This window comes from Tachyglossus aculeatus, chromosome X1 (assembly GCF_015852505.1).
Source record: "Tachyglossus aculeatus isolate mTacAcu1 chromosome X1, mTacAcu1.pri, whole genome shotgun sequence".
Classification (NCBI taxonomy): Eukaryota; Metazoa; Chordata; class Mammalia; order Monotremata; family Tachyglossidae; genus Tachyglossus; species Tachyglossus aculeatus.
Window position 1 is genome coordinate 101,656,665 of NC_052101.1, and position 17,207 is coordinate 101,673,871.

Consider the following 17,207-nt stretch of genomic DNA (forward strand, 5'->3'; position numbering starts at 1 on the left):
CCCCATTTCAAGTCACCTAGATCACAGCTCTCCCCATCTTCAAAGCCCTTCTGAAACCCCACCTCCTCCAAGAGGCTTTTTCTAATTAATTTTCCTTATAATAACAATAATGTCATCTGTTAAGTGCTTACTGTGTGCCAGGCACTGTAGTAACCACTGGGATGGGCACAAGCTCATTGGGTTGGACACAGTCCCTGTCCCACGTGGGGCTCACAGTCTCGATCCTCATTTTACAGATGAGTTAACTGCTGCAAAGAGAAGTGAAGTGACTTGCCCAAGGTCACAGCAGACAAGTGGAAGAGCTGGGATTAGAACTCATGACCTTCTGACACCCAGGCCCGTGTTCTATCCACTACACCACGATGCTTGTCACATCCTCCCAAATACCACCTTGGCACTTTTGCACTACTTCTGCATTTATGTACTCATAGCCACCCACAGCACTTTTGTACAAATGTACACATTCATTTTCCTTCTCTCTGCAAATTATTTTGTGTCTCCTTCCTTCTCCCCTCTCCCCCCATTACACTGTAATGTACACTGTGACGTAAGATCTTCAAAGGCATAAATGAGTCTTCCATTGCTACTGCATTCTCCCAAATACTTAAGGCAGTTCTCTACATACATTTAGCATTCAAATACTACTGATTGATAAATACTTTACAAAGGGAAAAAGTAGTCCTTTTCTGCTCTTCCCCAAAATGATTTGTGGTTACTAGACTTTTTTTCCACACACACTTGCAGTTGGCCAATTTCTTGTCAGCCAAAGGTATTCATTGGCAAATTTATACTTAGCACCAGCTGTGGATTTATAAAAATATGCAGCTCTCACCTCAGCCATGACCATATCTTGGCACTTCTTAATAAACTTTCCTTCTGCCTTGACAATCGTCTGTAAGAATTTTATGTACTGGACGTTTCTGCCATGAGTTTCAATACAATGAACGAAGTGCTGGACAACTCGCTCATTAATTTCACTGCAAAGCTGGAAATTATTCATGAATATATGCTGCATTGTCACTGCCTCCAGGATCTAACACAGGATGGAGAAAATTTAAAGAAATACATTCAAGATTATTTCAAGTTATTTAAAAAGAAAACTACTACTCAACATGGAAGACATATATTATTTAAAAGAGACATTTTCAAACATTACTCCCTCTCTTTCCCATTTTGACCTGACCACCATCTGTTCCACCTCTAAACATTACTCGCTTGTATTTTCATTTCATGGCTGTCAATACTGGTGGATTTTAGAATGAAAATGAACTATTATCCCTTTGAACCAGTCTTGTTTTGAGACAGAGCACCAGAAATCACCAAATCCAAAGGAAAAGTTGTTCTTTCCTCCCCCACTCCCACCTTCCTTTAATCACAACACTATGAAATTAACCTGAACACTTCTTACCCCAGGGTTAAGGAACAGGTTTATATGTTTGTGTAACAATGCCTGATTCTGCTGGTTTCCGGCACAGAAGTTCTGCAGAAACTCATGAGCGAGTTTCATTATTTCCTGCATCCTGGTATCTTCTGCCTTTTCAAGGACAAGATTGAAAAATGGGTTAGGAAGATTTGGAAGCTTATGGTAAATTACACTCATCAACTCTCCCAAAGGCCTAAGGGAGACATAGCACTGCAAATTGTATCTGGTTTCCTTGGTTCAAGTAAATCTCATTTAGAAAGAAAAAATACAAACGATGTCATATTGCACTATGTTTCAAATTTCATTAGAAAAAACACCTGGATCCCAGCTTTGCCCATATGACCCTTTGGACTGACTTCTTAAGGAAACGGCAGAGCAAAGAATACCGTTATCACAATAGCAATGATTACTGAAATGGTTTTTGAGCAATTATTGATAATGAAGTCATTCCTGGCCAGCTTTCAACCTGGCTATTACCACATTATGTGCAGCTATGGATGTGGAAGGCATCAAATCTTCCCTGTCAAATTTCCTTAGAACCCACTGCTAAATGACAGAGGCATTTCACTCAGTTCTGAAAAAAGGGGTAGAAAGAACAGAGATGGTGCAAAAATAAGAAAGTAACAGAAGAAAGATGGTGCAAAAATAAGTAACAGGTCCCAAGAGAGGATGGATTTTGCTGGACCTTAGCAGAAGGTCCTGGCTACTTGTTTTACCTTTGTTATAAAAGCACAAGAGCAGACCTAAGAATTCTCCTCAGTCAGCCTTCATTTTCACAGGGGCAATTCATCTCACTAAATGAAACTCATAGGTGCTGGTTAATATGGCACTTATTCCTGGAGGGAGAAGCAGCCTCAGAAACATTTTTGCCCAACATCATTCTTCTATCAAAACACTGTCATTTAACTGGTCTGGACAACAGCTTTAATATCCTTTCTTCCATGAAACAAGAGGATTAAAAAAAAAAAAAAGAATAAAACACAACAGACCCCAAGGATGACATATCTGATTTAAACAAGTGAGGTTATCTGTTTAAGCGGACCAAAGACCTTTAAACAACGATTTGGGTAGTTCCACAAAACAACCTAGCATATATTACAATATAAGGATTTTTATAGAGAAACTTTCACTTGCCAGGTCCACTCCTAACGTGATCTGACCTCCTTAGAGTTATTTACATATGGCTTATACAAAGGCATCGCTTCTGCTTAGGAAGCAGATTGAGTTCTACCTTGTGGCCTGGATCAAAAAAAAATTAGTCATCTATAGTTTACATAAATAAGTTATAATCAGGAAGACTGCTCCTGTTCCAGATGGAGGTCAATTATTCTGATGCTGAATATACTAATCTTGTTTTCAACTGATTTAAGCTTGCTTTCCATTACCAGATTGTTTTAATAAGTGCTTCATAGAGAGGTGGTTGTATATTTAGTTTTTGAAAGTTCCTGCACCTGCCTGCTCTAGATTCTAATGACCACAAATTCGTTTCTAAAGCTTATTGAGCGTGCTTAAACAATTCCATTTTTCCTCTTAAAAAGGAACTCATTGAACTCTATAGCAGTAACACTTTCTGATTTTCTTAAACATTTCACGGTCCATTGTCTTCTAATGCCGTTTCCAACACTGAGGATTTCACCCAGAAAAAGGGAATTTAGTGCTACAAAGTTGAACTTCTATCTTTAAGACTAGACTACTTGTCTGAAACTCTGTGCAATGAAGTTGACTGTGTGCTCTGACAATTAGCATTTCCTTTCAACAGGGTTTCAAATTGAGAAGCAGCAAGGTGGAAAGAGCACAGGCCTGGGACCCAGGCCTGTCACATGTCTGCCGTGTGAGCTTAGGCAAGTCATTTGACACCTCTGTGCCCCAGTTACCCCATCCGTAAAATGGGGATTCAAGCCTACTCCCTCCTACTTGGACAATGAACCCCGTGTGGGACAGGGACTGGCTTCAACCTGATTGATTTGTACCAACCCCAGTGCTTAGAACAGTGCTTAACACATAATAAGTACTTAACAAGTACCAGAAAAATAATTAAAAAGTAACCAATAACTGAAATGATAAATTGCTCCTTTTCACTTCACGTTGCTTTTTTTTTTTTTTTTTTTTAAACTACTCAACAGGGAGTTTCATTCCTTTACCATCTGCATCCAAAACAATAGGATAGTACAAGATGCTTGCTTAAGTAGTTTGGGAAGGACTCCAACAGTGACAGCACACGGTCTTAGCCTTGCCACCCCACCAGATCATTGTGCCACCCTCCCAATGCATCATCCCAGGGCCCTGATGCTGGCATGCCTCGCCTGAGCAGGGCAGGAAGGATTCAAGTAGCGGCAGCAGCACCTCCATAAGTTTTAGAGTGATGGGAAGGCTTTGGCTGTTGCGATCACTGAACAAGTCCTGCCTGGGCAGTCAGTCAATCAATCAATCAATCGCTTGCATGTCAGAGCACTACACTAACTGCTTCTTCAACTGCAATGTTCTGGAGCTCTTCTTTTGCTTCTCACTGTCTTTGTGTTATAATAATGGTACTTGTCAAGCGCTGACTTCTAGGGGCTGGGGCAGAAACAAGTTAATTGGATCAGACACAGTCCTCGTCCCACACGGGGCTTATAGTCTAAGTAGGGGGGATAAAAGGGATTGAATCTCCATTTCACAGTTGAGGAAACTGAGGCATAGAGACTTGCCCAAGGTCACACAGCAGGTAAGTGGCAGAGCTGGGATTAGAACCCAGGTCCTCTGTCTCCCAGGCCCATACTCCTTCCACTAGACAATGCTGTTTCCCTGTTACGTTATTAGTAGTAGTAGTGCACTGTAGTAGGCATTTGGAAAGTACAAATGAATGAAATGACATGTTCTCCACCCACAGGTTTGCACGGCACCTTTGTGGATTTAATCTCTCCTCATGTGTCGGTCACCAACCTCTCAGCCTCCCTATTAGATTGAGCGTGCCCTGATGTCCGGAAACTGAATCTTATGCAACCTTTATTGCATTTCTTCCTCAATGCTTTCTTCAATGCTCTGTATACAGGCACTCAAGAAATATCACGAAATGAAGGAAGATCTAAGTAGAAATAGCAGTTCCTAATTTACATTTTGATATGTTGGACGTCCAATTTACCTTCTCATATGGAATCTGCAACAGCTCCAGGACGACGGTATGTGCTCCCATGTTCCGTAGCAATCTCTGCTGCTGTTTTCTACTCTTCCTGACTGAGGCGTTTTCTTGAACACAGAGCCTGCTAAGTCGAATCAAAATCTGGAAGAAAAAACACCTGCTTTAAACCCTTTAAGGCCATTAGGCTGCTGAGTAGGCAATGAGGGAGAAAAACAACTTTAAATAAAATAATACAATACAGACATGTTAAGCATTTTACCATTTGCTGCTAATAAATGGTCAATGTCTAGCCCATGATAGCATAAACAACTAACTTTGGACAGGACAATAAATGGCATGACCCCAAGGACCAGAGATGAATGTGGACACTAATTCTCAACTCTCAGCACCAGGCAACGTATAAATGTTTTTTTGCCATTACATTCTATTCTCAGTACAGTACTCCAATGATATAGCATGTCAAAAAACCCTTCTGTGGAATGTATATCTAATACTGATGACTTTACTTTTGGATTCCTCTCCATTAATTCCTGAAATGAAGGCTGCTTAAGATGTTAAAATTTATTTTGTGTTTCATATGATTATGATGGGAAAAAAAAAGACTTTACCTCTTTTACCACCCGGTAGTTGTAGCTGCTGGTACTTTCATATTTTCGTGACTTGCTATGACCTTCCTAAAGACCAAGGTGCATAAAGTTCTAGTTATTGGATCATTCATAGTTTTGACTGTTTAGGCTAATTATTATTAAATAGCCAAAGCAGGGGAAAGTTGTTCAATTTGTGGTAATGGACTACTTTTCTTTTCGAAGAACTATTACCCATCTTTCAAATAAAAGGTTACAACAAGCTATAGGGCTCTTTATGCCAAAGAATACAATCCTTATAAGAAGGATATTTGTCAAACATGCAGGGGTTTTTTGTAACCCTTCCTAGCTGTTCTTTTTAGAGACAAACATGAAAAATGGTGTACAATGTGACAAAAAGTAAAGTGGAAAATTCATTTCTGACTGCCCACCCAAATTCTCACTTCAGGTTCCAGTCAGATCTCTGTTTGTTTAGAATTTTCAACCCAATGATCACCAACTTAAATCTACAACTTTGATGAAGCTCATATCTCTTTTCTGCCCCCAGACCTGACACAAACTAGTTGAAGACAATCTTGAAGTCATTCAGACGGCAGTTGCCTCGATAGGCCTTGGAGAATTTTAGGAAGGCAATAAACCACTCCTTCAGTAAGGTATCCACATCCACTAGCTCCATTTCCCCTTCTTCATGGCTTCCACTCTCTTCACTCCAGGAACACAGGTCCTCGCTAAAGTCACCAATGACCTCCTTTTTGCCAAACCCAATGATCTCTACTCCATCCTAATCCTCTGAAACCTCTCCTCTGCCTTTTGATATTGTGGATCATTCCCTTTTTCTGGAAACGCTATCTAACCTTGCGTTTACTTACTGTCCTCTTCTGGTTGTCCTTTCTCTTTGGCCACCTCTTCTCAGTCTCATTTGTGGGCTTCTCCTCTTCCTCCCACCCTCTACCTGTGGGGTGGACCTCCAGGGCTCAGTTCTGGTTCCCCTTCTTTTCTCCATCTACACCCACTTCCTCGGAGAACTCATTCACTCCCACGGCCTCAACCACCATCTATATGCAGTCTACCTCTCCAGCCCCAACTGCTCTCTTCTTTGCAGTCTCACATTTCCTCCTGCCTTCAGGACATCTCTAACTTGGATGTGCCACTGATAACCTCATATTTACCATGTTCAAAACAGAACCCCTCATCTTCCCACCCAAACCCTGCCCATCTCCTCACCCCCACAACTTTCCCTCTAGACTAAGGTCATTATGGGCAGGGAGCATGTCTACCAACTCTGTTATATTGTACTCTTCCAAGCATTTAGTACAGTGCTCTGCACATAGTAATTGTTCAATATATACAATTGATTTCCTATCACTGTAGACCACACCACCATCCTCCCTGTCTCATAAACCCATAACCTTGGCATTATCCTCAAGTCATCTCTCTCATTCAACCCACATATTCAATCTGTCACCAAATCCTGTTGGTTCTACCTTCACAATATCTCTAAAATCTGCCTTTTCCTCCCTATCCGAACTGCTACCATGCTGGTCCAAGCACATATCCTACCCTGCCTTGACTACTGCATCAACTGCTGACCACCCTACCACCTGTCTCTCCTTACTCCATCCCACTTCACTCTGCTGCCCAAATCCTTTTTTCTAAAAAAGGATCAGTCCATTTCTCACCCCATTCTCAAGAACTTCCAGTGCTTGCCCATCCACCCACCGCCACATGAAACAGAAACTCCTTTCCTTAGGCTTTAAGGCACTCAATCAGCTCACCCCCTCCTACTTTACCTTGCTGATCTCCTACTACAACCCAGTCCGCATACTTCACAACTCTAATGCCAACCCAATCTCCGTACCTTGACCTTGTCTATCCCACCACTGACCCCTTGCCCATGCCCGCCCTTTCCCCCTTTCATCCCCTTTCATAACCAACATTCCATTCTCCCCACTTTCGAAGTCCTAATCCCTCATTTCCCCAACTCACCCTCCCCTCTTTGTCAACCTACACTCAAATCTGTATCCTCTTAAGCCCCACAGCACTTACATGCATCTCCTTAAATTCTGCCATTTTCCTATCTGTAATCTATTTAATGTCTGGATTTCCATCTAGGCTATAAGCTCCTGGTGAGCGGGGATTGTGTCTACCAACTTCCCCAAGCACTTAGCACAGTGCTCTGCACATAGTAAGTGCTCAATAAATACCATGGAGTGATTGAGAAAGCTCACCTCCGTCTTCTTGTGCTCATTTTCACCAGAAACCCCATCCATCGTCTCATCAGGGCCCTGGCCTTTGTATACCCAAAGTTCTGACTTTTCCACAATAGACCTCAGTTGGTCCAAATCTTGTTTGATCTGCTTGTAGTTGTCAACATCTTGGCTGGTAACTAGTAGTTGTACCTTACATGAATGCAATACATTAGTGGCACAAAGCACCCTTGTTGACATACAATACGTGCATCAGGAAGAGCCAAAAATAACCCAACTTACCTGTTTGAATGCCTGAAGGACTTCTTGCCTCTGACTGAAGTGCCTGAATAGCAGTTGCAGTGCTCCAGACACCAAAGGTGGATAGTCATGCATGGTTAAATGGAGCAGGACTCTGAGAAATGTTCTCCCTCCATGGTCATCCAAATCTAATGGTGTGTTTTCCTCACTAAAAGGAAAAGGAAACAAAAAGAATAAGTTAGCATACATGTGCCCACCTCACATGAGAAGTTTGAACTCTTAAAGATACATATATTGCACTTTTGGTGGGTATAAGCCAACACACTACTTTGTAAATGTCGAAATCCAGGCTCTGTCACTTGCCTGCTGTGTGATCTTGAGCAAGTCGCTTAACTTCTCTGTGCCCGATTTCCTCCTCAGTAAAATGGGGATTCAATACCTGTTCTCCTTCATACTTCGAACCTGAACCTTGGCTGGGGCAGAGACTGTGTCCGGCCTAAATTCCTTGTATCTACCCAGCGCTTAGTACAGTACTTGGCACATAACAAGCTCTTAGCAAATACCACAATTATTATTATTACTATCTAGCCTTTCCTCAGTGACTACGGAAGTATCTAAGACTCTGGCTCAAGTATCTAAGACTCTGGTTTCCCTTCAAAGAGAAAGACCCAGTATCTAAAAAACTTTACCAAGCATGTGCATTCTATTTTAATTAGATCATCCCCTGGTATCCACTATGAGACTATATTGTACTCTCCCAAGCACTCTAGTGCAGTGCTTTGCACACAGTAAGCGCTCAATAAATACAATTAAATGAATGAATGACTGTGATAATGACAACCAAGTTGGAGTGTAAATTCTCTTTCATTTTGAGTGATAAAGGCCTGGAGATAGAAATGACAGTTTCATTCTTGAAACACATACAGCCCCAAACCTTTCCAACAGTCACAACCTACTACTGAAAATAGACTTTCCTTCCTCCAAAGATCCCCTCAGCTTGCTCTTCAATATGTTCAAAGTCCAGGGCTCCTGGAAAATTGAGAGAACACACAGAAATTCATCAAATTAAAACTTTTCAGCCCGGGTAATATGATAGCTTAAAAGCACATTGCTATTCATGGTAGCATAAAAACAGCCAGATGAACATCAAATCAGAAAATGTTTAGGGGAAAAAGGCAATCTGGGAGATTAGTCCACTAGGTATAAGGTTTCTAGCAATATCCAGTACTCATCAACTGAAACTGCATCTCTCCTTAAAAGAAATATATATGACCACCTATCCTCCCTGTGTTTCCACATCTCCAAGTTATAATTGAGATCACTACCTCACAGGGTGGGTGTTTCCTGCAGACTGATGTCTACTTTCATCGGTAATCAACTCCTCCACAAACCAGTCAGTAATCCTCAGGAAATCCCATGAGATTCAACTGTTAAAAAAGCACTAGGCAGCTAACCAACTGCTGGATGCCAGTAATTCCCCACTTTCTCTCTCAACTCCAAGTCTTATATAAAACACTTCTGCACTTATCAGGTACCTAAGCAGAAGATCCAGTGTCAAAAACAGATAGTTGGGAGGTAATTTTATGTCATTAAATAACTCCTGTTCTAGGCAATTTCCTACCCTTAATTGTATTACTGCTGCACTCCCATTTCACTTGAACCCTTACTAGTACTGAGAAAGGAGAGAGTCATCAGCTAAGAGAAGCAGTGTGGTTTAGTGGAAAGAGCCTGGGCTTGAGAGTCAAAGGCCATGGGTTCTAATCCCGGCTCTGCCACTTGTCAGCTGTGTGACTTTGGACAAATCACTTCACTTCTCTGTGCCTCAGCTACATCATCTGTAAAATGTGGATTAAGACTGTGAGCCCCACGTGGGACAACTTGATCACCTTGTCTCTATCCCGGGGCTTAGAACAGTGCTTGTTACATAGTAAGCGCTTAATAAATACCATTATTATTATCATTATTATTATTATCTAAACAAACTGTGATTACTTCTCTCTTCATTTGGGCCTCCACACCTATCTTCAGCAGTGAATCAACTTTCATTACTCACAAAAAATAGGTTGCCTGTACTCCTCCGTGAGGCAGCCAGCGTGGCAGTTGGAAAAGAATGAAAGGAAAGCCAACAGATCCAGCCTGTTTCCTAATAGCATAAATATTGGCAGCTTTCGTTTCAAGTTAAGAAAAAGGGGATTGGTAACATTTTTTCATTGCAATTTAGTCCAGTTTGCCAGATGCTGCTGAGCTTGAAATTATGAGGGCTAGTCATTGCTTCCTGTGTTCATGTCATTGCTTCCTTGTGTTCAACTATTCGCTGGCCCAGGACACAGTCTAGTAGTATGGGGACTCTCTGCAGCACTCTATCCCCTGCCCGCATTTTGTGAACTACCCAGAACCTAAAGTGGGGAGATAGGAATGGGAGAGTGGAAAAGCAAATCGGATGAGGTCAGGATTCCTGGGGTGGATTTAGAGGCAGATTAGCGCTTTGTGTCTTTCTAACGCTTGCTTTGGCCGACACGGCCCAAGAACTGATTAAGGCTCAGAACCACTCTAGATTCGGCCTTTGTGTAAATTGTCCTGTTAATCTAAAGGGTGGGTATTGTGTGTGTGTACACACACACACACACACACACACACACACACAAATCATGACTGCATTTTATCTTGGGCAATACCTCCATTGCCTGAACACTCAGGCCCTCTAAATTGTAGTGGAAATTGAGCTCATTATTTAATAAACAAATATCCCTTTCTAAACCTGCTCATCTATCTCATCATCTGCAGCCTTTGAACATTTGGTAGTCACTTCACCCTTTTTATGCACATATCTGTAAACTATTTATGTTAATGTCCAACTCCCCTCCTGGCCTGCCAGCTCACTGGGGGCAAGGAAAGTGTCTACCAACACTGCTGCATTGTACTTTCCCAAAGCATTCAGTAAAGTGCTCTGCACACAGTAAGCACTCAATAAATATCATTGATTATCATTCGTGTCTACCCACTCTAATAATAATAATAATAATAACAACAATAATATTCGTATTTGTTAGGTGCTTACTATATGTCAAGCACCGTTCTAAGCACTGGGATAGAGACAAGGTAATCAGGTTGTCCCATGTGGGGCTCACAGTCTTTATCCCCATTTTACAGATGAGGTAATTGAGGCACAGATAAGTTAGGTGACTTTCCCAAGGTCACACAGCAGACAAGTGGCGGAGCCAGGACTAGAACCCACAACCTCTGACTCCCAAGCCCGGGCTCTTTCCACTAAGCCATGCTGCTTCTCTACTGCATTGTACTTTCTCAAGTGCTTCTTACAGTACTCTGCACACAGTAAGCACTCCACAAATGCCATTGATTGAATGACTGATTGAGCTATCTTATTCAAACATGACCATTAAGTCACCTTGGAAAGCTGGAGCCCAGCCAGAGCCAGTAACCATTACCCAGACCAGAGTTCACTGCTGTAAAACTAAGGTCACCCCCCAAGACATTCCTAGAATGATGGGAACCCGATCTTCCTCAAAATGGAAAACAGCTCCTCTTCCCTTAAGCATCCGGGGAGTGACATAATGAAAATACCAGACAAAGAAGTGAGAAGAGATCTCAAGGTGGAAACCCACAACCCTCATCCCGCATCCTATTTCCAGGGCAGCTGAAAAATTCCATCACAGTTCCTCATTTCTGGAAATTTACATTCAGCCCAGAACCCAGTTATCTTTTGAAAATCTCCTGAAATATCTAACCTGGTACATTGCTTGGTCCTTCTTGGCTGCTGCTTCCTGAAGATGATTCTGAAGTCTGAGCATTGCTTTCATCAAATTCCCGCTTAAATATACACAGGAGGCATGAGATCCTATAATCCAACCTCACATTCAAAATAAACTACAAAATCAGAAAGAAATAGAAACAGGCTGGTTACAAAAGTATACTCCCTTTCAATGCTCACCAAAGCTATAGCATTCTACCTCGGTCTGGGATTAACCACCTCAATTACGGAATTAAGTATTTGGTTTATTTTTAAACAGACATATGAATAGCAATACACCGCAAAGTAACATATATCATTTTGTTTTCTTCCATATAAGGCAGTGCTACATTCATATTTTCATTGCTAATGAAAAGTCAAGAGTTCAAAAATGTCACTCTATTGGAGGAATTCACTGGGAAGGCAATAGGTCCTTGTTATTATATGATTTACTGTCTTAGGAACTTGGCAGCATTGGTGAATTCTTCTGATTTAGGACCTGTTCCCTCTACCCTATTCTAGCTGCCACATTCTAATGGTAGGTAAGTGTCCATTTGCTCTGCTTTGACAGACAAAAAATGGGAAGAGGAGGAAGACTCCCCTCTGACCTTCCTAAATCCACTGAGGCTATGAAAGCTCCAGATTATTATCAAGGGAACCTGGACAACTAGGCTTGCAGTTCTGACTTAGAACTGGGGTTGATGCACTTTGGTGGCTGGTGTTTCATAGGCTTTAGCTGTCTCTTCGAAAAGCTCTGCTTTCTATATTTCCAGTTCGAATGACCCGAGTCACAGAATTATTATCACTGTTATTATTATGGTATTTGTTAAGCACATACTATGTATTGAGCACTGTTCTAAACTCTGGGTAGACACAAAGTAATCAAGTGGGACACAGTCCCTCTCTTGCCTGGGGCTCACAGTCTAAGTAGGAGGGAGAGCAGGTATTTAATCCCCACTTTACAGTTGAGGAAACTAAGGTACAGAGGAGTTTTAAGTGATGTGCCCAGGGTTACACAGCAAGCAACCGGCAGAGTCGAGATTAGATCCCAGGTCCTCTGACTCCTTAGGCTTGTGCTCTTTCCACAAGGCTGTGCTGCTTCTCTAGACCATGCTGCTTCTTCCAATGTCTAAACTGCTCCCTCACTGCACTCTTGAAAATTCCCAGGCTTGAAATCAGGAGTGCCTTAGACAATAGGAGAGTCTATGGTTTTCCTTATACAGCTGTCCCTTGGACAGAAACAGCTCATTAGCAAAATGCTTAATCACCACGATGCACTATAATTTCCTCAAGGCTGATGTGCTGAGGGTTCAGTTGAGAGTTCCTACACAGAGCAGACAATTCTCCACGAATTGCCTTCTAGGTTAAGATGGTCAAAACTCTCCTGAGGGCATCTTATGATTTAAATAGCCCCCTCATCAGTAAAAAGGGATAATGACCTAAACCTCCACCTCAGAGTGTTAGATTTTGAAGACAAACATCAGGTAGTTGCTGTGAAAGGACTTGGGAAAATAAAGTCTTTTAGCCATTCAAGGTAATACTAATCAGAATTTTAATGGCCAGGTTCCATGTCTAAATTCTCTTCAGAACTCAGAATATTCAACTGTTTCAAAGCAATAAGGTAACGGTCCTTATGTCCAATCCAAATTTCTCCTCAAGTAATTTCTGCCAGGAAACAGAATGAACCAATTTTCAGGCAGTCATCTTTTAATCCATAATCTGGATGGTGATGCTACAACCATCCTGCCACAGTCTCATTGGCTACAGATTACCTGCAGTATTTCAATGATCTTCAACTTGGTGTCCATGACCATGATGTCTTCTTTCTCTGGCTCAGCTTGTTTAACGTTCCCTTCAGGGGCAGCGGCAAGGGGAGCCATAGGCAAAAAGCCCCCTCCCCTAAGCACAACCTGAGTCATCAACTCCCCAACACCATGGATAGACCGCATCACATTACTTCCTGCAAAAAGCAAAGGATTTCAGGTCTCAGAGACTGGATAGCATAAATGTGGTCAAATAGTCGATCACAGTTATTGAGTGCTTACTGTGTTCAGAGCACTGTACTAAGCACTTGGGAAAGAACAATAGAACAGACACATTTCCTGCCCGTAATGAGTTTACAGTCAAATAATGGGGGCTACTTTCTGAAGAAAGCAAGGTAGGCAATTGGGAGCGGCACCTGGCTATTTAAATCATTTAGTAAATTAGCACTCCCAAATTCCTGTCTTGGAGCCACTGGCCAGTTGAATAATAATGACGGCGTTTGTTAAGTGTTTACTATGTGTCACGCACTGTTCTACCTAGATACAAGGTAGTCAGGTTGTCCCACGTGGGGCTCAGTCTTCATCCCCATTTTACAGATGAGGTAACTGTGGCACATAGAAGTTAAGTGACTTATCCAAAGTCACACAGCTGACAAGTGGCAGAGCCGGGATTAGAATCCATGACCTCTGACTCCCAAGCCCGTGCTCCTTCCACTAAACCATGGCCAGCAAGTAGTTATTGAGCACCCACAGGGAGAAACACAGCAAGCAGAAAGAGTGAATTTCCAACCCAGGTTCCTAACCTATTCCCTAGTAACTTACTAATGGAAAGGATCTTTTCAATTAGGAGCACTACCAGTTTACGTGGCTAGCTAGCTTTTTGATTCCAGGTGATATGAGGGCATAAATATCCTAAACATTAATAATGTCAAACATGTTTCAACTTCCAATCCTCCCTCTCACATTACCTTTATTTTCTTCTCCTTTGGCCATTTTGCTAATTGGAAAAATAGTAGTCACATGTACACAGTCCAAAATAGCCAGGAGGATTTTGGTCAATCGTAGAAGGTCGCAGAAATTGTAGAAGCCAAAATATATGAGATTTCTGGCTAAATTTACAACCTATTTTTAAAAAAGGGAAATTAAAAACTCTAAAAACAAAGGGCCAAAACAGATTTTTCCCTAGATCTTTCGGCTTTAACACCCCCATATTCACTGCTTCACAAACTTTAATTTGGGATTTACAAACTTCCTGAAGACAGTAGAAATTCTATCTACAACATATGTTGACTATTAATATTTGTGAAATTAACACTATGTTCTCCGAGAAACGACAGGTAGATATTTCCAGGAAAGACAACTGGGACAACAACTAAGCTGGTTTGACTATAAATGTTAATACAAAATATAAACGTGTCAACCTAATTAAGTGGTTGTTTGCTTTCCACTCTATCTAGTTGCTCAAGAAAGCTAGCGGATGTTTCTGGAGATAGCAGGCCAACAGTACACAGACCCTATTATTCTTTAAAATGCATGATAAGTTTAGTACTAGATATCTGGACAGTATAGGATTTGTAAATGTAACTTATAGCAATGAAATACGTGAACCTACATCTGGAAGCAAACATTTTATACAACTGGGAAAATAATCCTATTCCTTTTTGTATTGACATGAATATGACACACTGGCTTTGTTTCCTTCTGCTCCCTTAACAGAAGAATTTTTTTTTTTTTGCATTTTAAGTAAATTTGAAGAGTTTAGGAGTTATAAGCCTGCCAGTAGTCCAGATCTTTGAAACTGGGGCTTACCAATACCAAAACTGGGGTTTCTCTATCAGAAAAAAATTGTATCAATGTTTTCCAGCTCACCTCACACTAGAAATGTTCATCTAAAGAAAGAGCAAACACAGAGATACTTCTTGCTATTTTCTGAGTTACCTCAAATGTGAGTTTGTTTTTCTCTTTATCGGAGAATGGAAATCTCTGGCAGACCACATCTCTCAAATACTCCTCCACAAATTCCATGGTCTGAGCAAACCGCTCCTTAATTTCATCTTTGGAAGTTCCACTGCTGTCATAGCTGAAAGAATGGGACATAAGGTAATGAAGAAAGGACTGTAATCAATCAATTGTAGTTACTAAGTGCTTACTGCATGCAGAGCACTATACTACGTGCTTGGGAGAGAAGAATGTAACAAAGTCGGTAGACACGTTCCCCACCCACAGTGAGTTTACAATCTAGAGGGGAGACAGACATTAATACTAATAACTGTAAGCCTTATAAACCTTAATATTTAAATCCAAAAGAAAATAGAGTCCTTTTAAACAATACCAGGTCAGGAACAGAAATGAATTTCCACCTAACAAAGAAATCTACAAAAAATGAATTTGGGCTTGAACAAAAAGGCAATGTGCTTTTCACAATCCTGGTATCGTCTTTAGGGGAACGCCGATAAACTGGGTGCCAGAGTGCTTTATGTGGGGAAGAATAAAAAGCACCGCTACTCACTCATCAATTGCAATTTCTGAAGGTATTTCAGACCAGAGACGGGCATATTTCACAGGCGTAACTTGTTCCTGCGGGTCTCGGTCCACATGCATGTGAAGCATCAGTCGACAGAAAGATGCTCTCAGGTCATAAGGTAGGTTTTCATCAGACATACAACGGAGGATAAGATCGACGTCCAATTGACCAGATATTTCATTGATAGCCAAATACTGACGATCCAAGCACATTCTGGCAAAGAGGTTCAACTGATACCTTTGAAAAAGAGAAAACACCATTCACTGTTCCCTACTTTAGCTATGCAAATATAAAAATACACCTATGCGCATTGTCATATTATCCAGAATTGGTACGAAATTAAGATTTGCTAGTGAAAATAAATGTCATTAATTCTAAAACAATGTTAGTGTTTTAATCCTTTTTGAGGGGAATTTAAGAAAAACACTCTGGATTTCTAAGTAAGCTTAATTTTACCAAGTGATGATTGATAACTCAAGAAAATAAGACTGGTAAGAAATTTTCTTTCAAATTAAAAACGTTTTTCTGTTGTTAAAAGGCACATATTTCTTTTTCCATGTTCCCAGGCCCCACTTTTCCCCTGACTCTTTGGAAGCTTCAAACTGAAAATCTTCCCCAAAGTGCCTCCTACATGTGCATTAGGTTAAAAGCATCAAAGAATGGCAATGCATCATTTGTCTTGGGAACTTTTAACAAAAGTACCCTGAAATTTGTAAACAATTCAATTAGACTCGGTTCTTCCATGTGTTTTCACTATGTTTAGGAGAGAAGGCTGTTAGGGAATTAGGGAATGTTCCCCCCAACAACACACGTCTAACTGGAGAGAACACTGTCATTCGTTTGTTCAGTCAATTGTACTTACTGAGCGCTTACTGTGTGCACAGCATTGTACTAAGCACTTGGGAGAGTACACTATAACAATAACTAGACACAAGTCTACAGTCTAGAGGGAGACAGGCATTAATATAAATAAATTACAGATATGTACATAAGTGCTGCGGGGCTGGGAGGGGGGATGAATAAAGGGAGGAAGTCAGGGTGACACAGAATGGAGTGGGAGAAGAGGAAAGGAGGGCTTAGTCAGGGAAGGTCTCTTGGAGGAGATGTGCCTTCAATAAAGCTCTGAAGAGGGGGAGGGTATTTGTCTGTTGGATATGAGGAAGGAGGGTGTTCCACGCCAGAGGAAGGATGTGGGCAAGAGGCTGGCAGTGAGATAGATGACATGGAGGTACAGTGAGAAAGTTAGCATTAGAAGAGCGAAGTGTGCAGGCTAGGTTGTAGTAGGAGGGTAGCAAGGTAAGGTAGGAGGGGGCAAGCTGATGTGATGTTGGAAGAAACGTTTACACTCGCATACGGTAGTGTGTGTTTTCCTTAGCGCAGGGTGTGTCAGATATTACCCCTACATTACAGGATGAATGACTGAACTACTAATATATTTCAAACTTTAAAAGTTATCAAAGTAACCGGCCTATTCTGAAACTGCATGTTAAGTCAAAAAACCCCAAAAACAAACGAAAAGACCCTAACATTTCCTGCTGTTCTAATTCAGTGCAGATGCACTGTCTCTACTTCGCAGAGAAAGCAACTGCTGCAGAAAGCA

General features: G+C 41.3%; 1 protein-coding gene across 5 annotated transcripts in view; it reads right to left on the bottom strand.

Moving 5' to 3' along the window:
- ITPR1 (inositol 1,4,5-trisphosphate receptor type 1) overlaps positions 1-17,207 on the bottom strand; it is a 346,510-nt gene that overhangs the window by 167,868 nt on the left and 161,435 nt on the right. For all 5 annotated transcript variants that reach the window (XM_038772880.1, XM_038772879.1, XM_038772878.1 and 2 more), the window contains 12 exons: positions 15,593-15,844; positions 15,022-15,163; positions 14,052-14,205; positions 13,093-13,280; positions 11,319-11,457; positions 8,547-8,601; positions 7,615-7,780; positions 7,354-7,524; positions 5,150-5,215; positions 4,545-4,682; positions 1,409-1,534; positions 833-1,033 (listed from right to left, as the gene is read on the bottom strand). In XM_038772880.1, the coding sequence (XP_038628808.1) occupies positions 833-1,033; positions 1,409-1,534; positions 4,545-4,682; positions 5,150-5,215; positions 7,354-7,524; positions 7,615-7,780; positions 8,547-8,601; positions 11,319-11,457; positions 13,093-13,280; positions 14,052-14,205; positions 15,022-15,163; positions 15,593-15,844 (1,798 nt within the window). The remainder of the gene's footprint in view (positions 1-832; positions 1,034-1,408; positions 1,535-4,544; positions 4,683-5,149; positions 5,216-7,353; positions 7,525-7,614; positions 7,781-8,546; positions 8,602-11,318; positions 11,458-13,092; positions 13,281-14,051; positions 14,206-15,021; positions 15,164-15,592; positions 15,845-17,207) is intronic.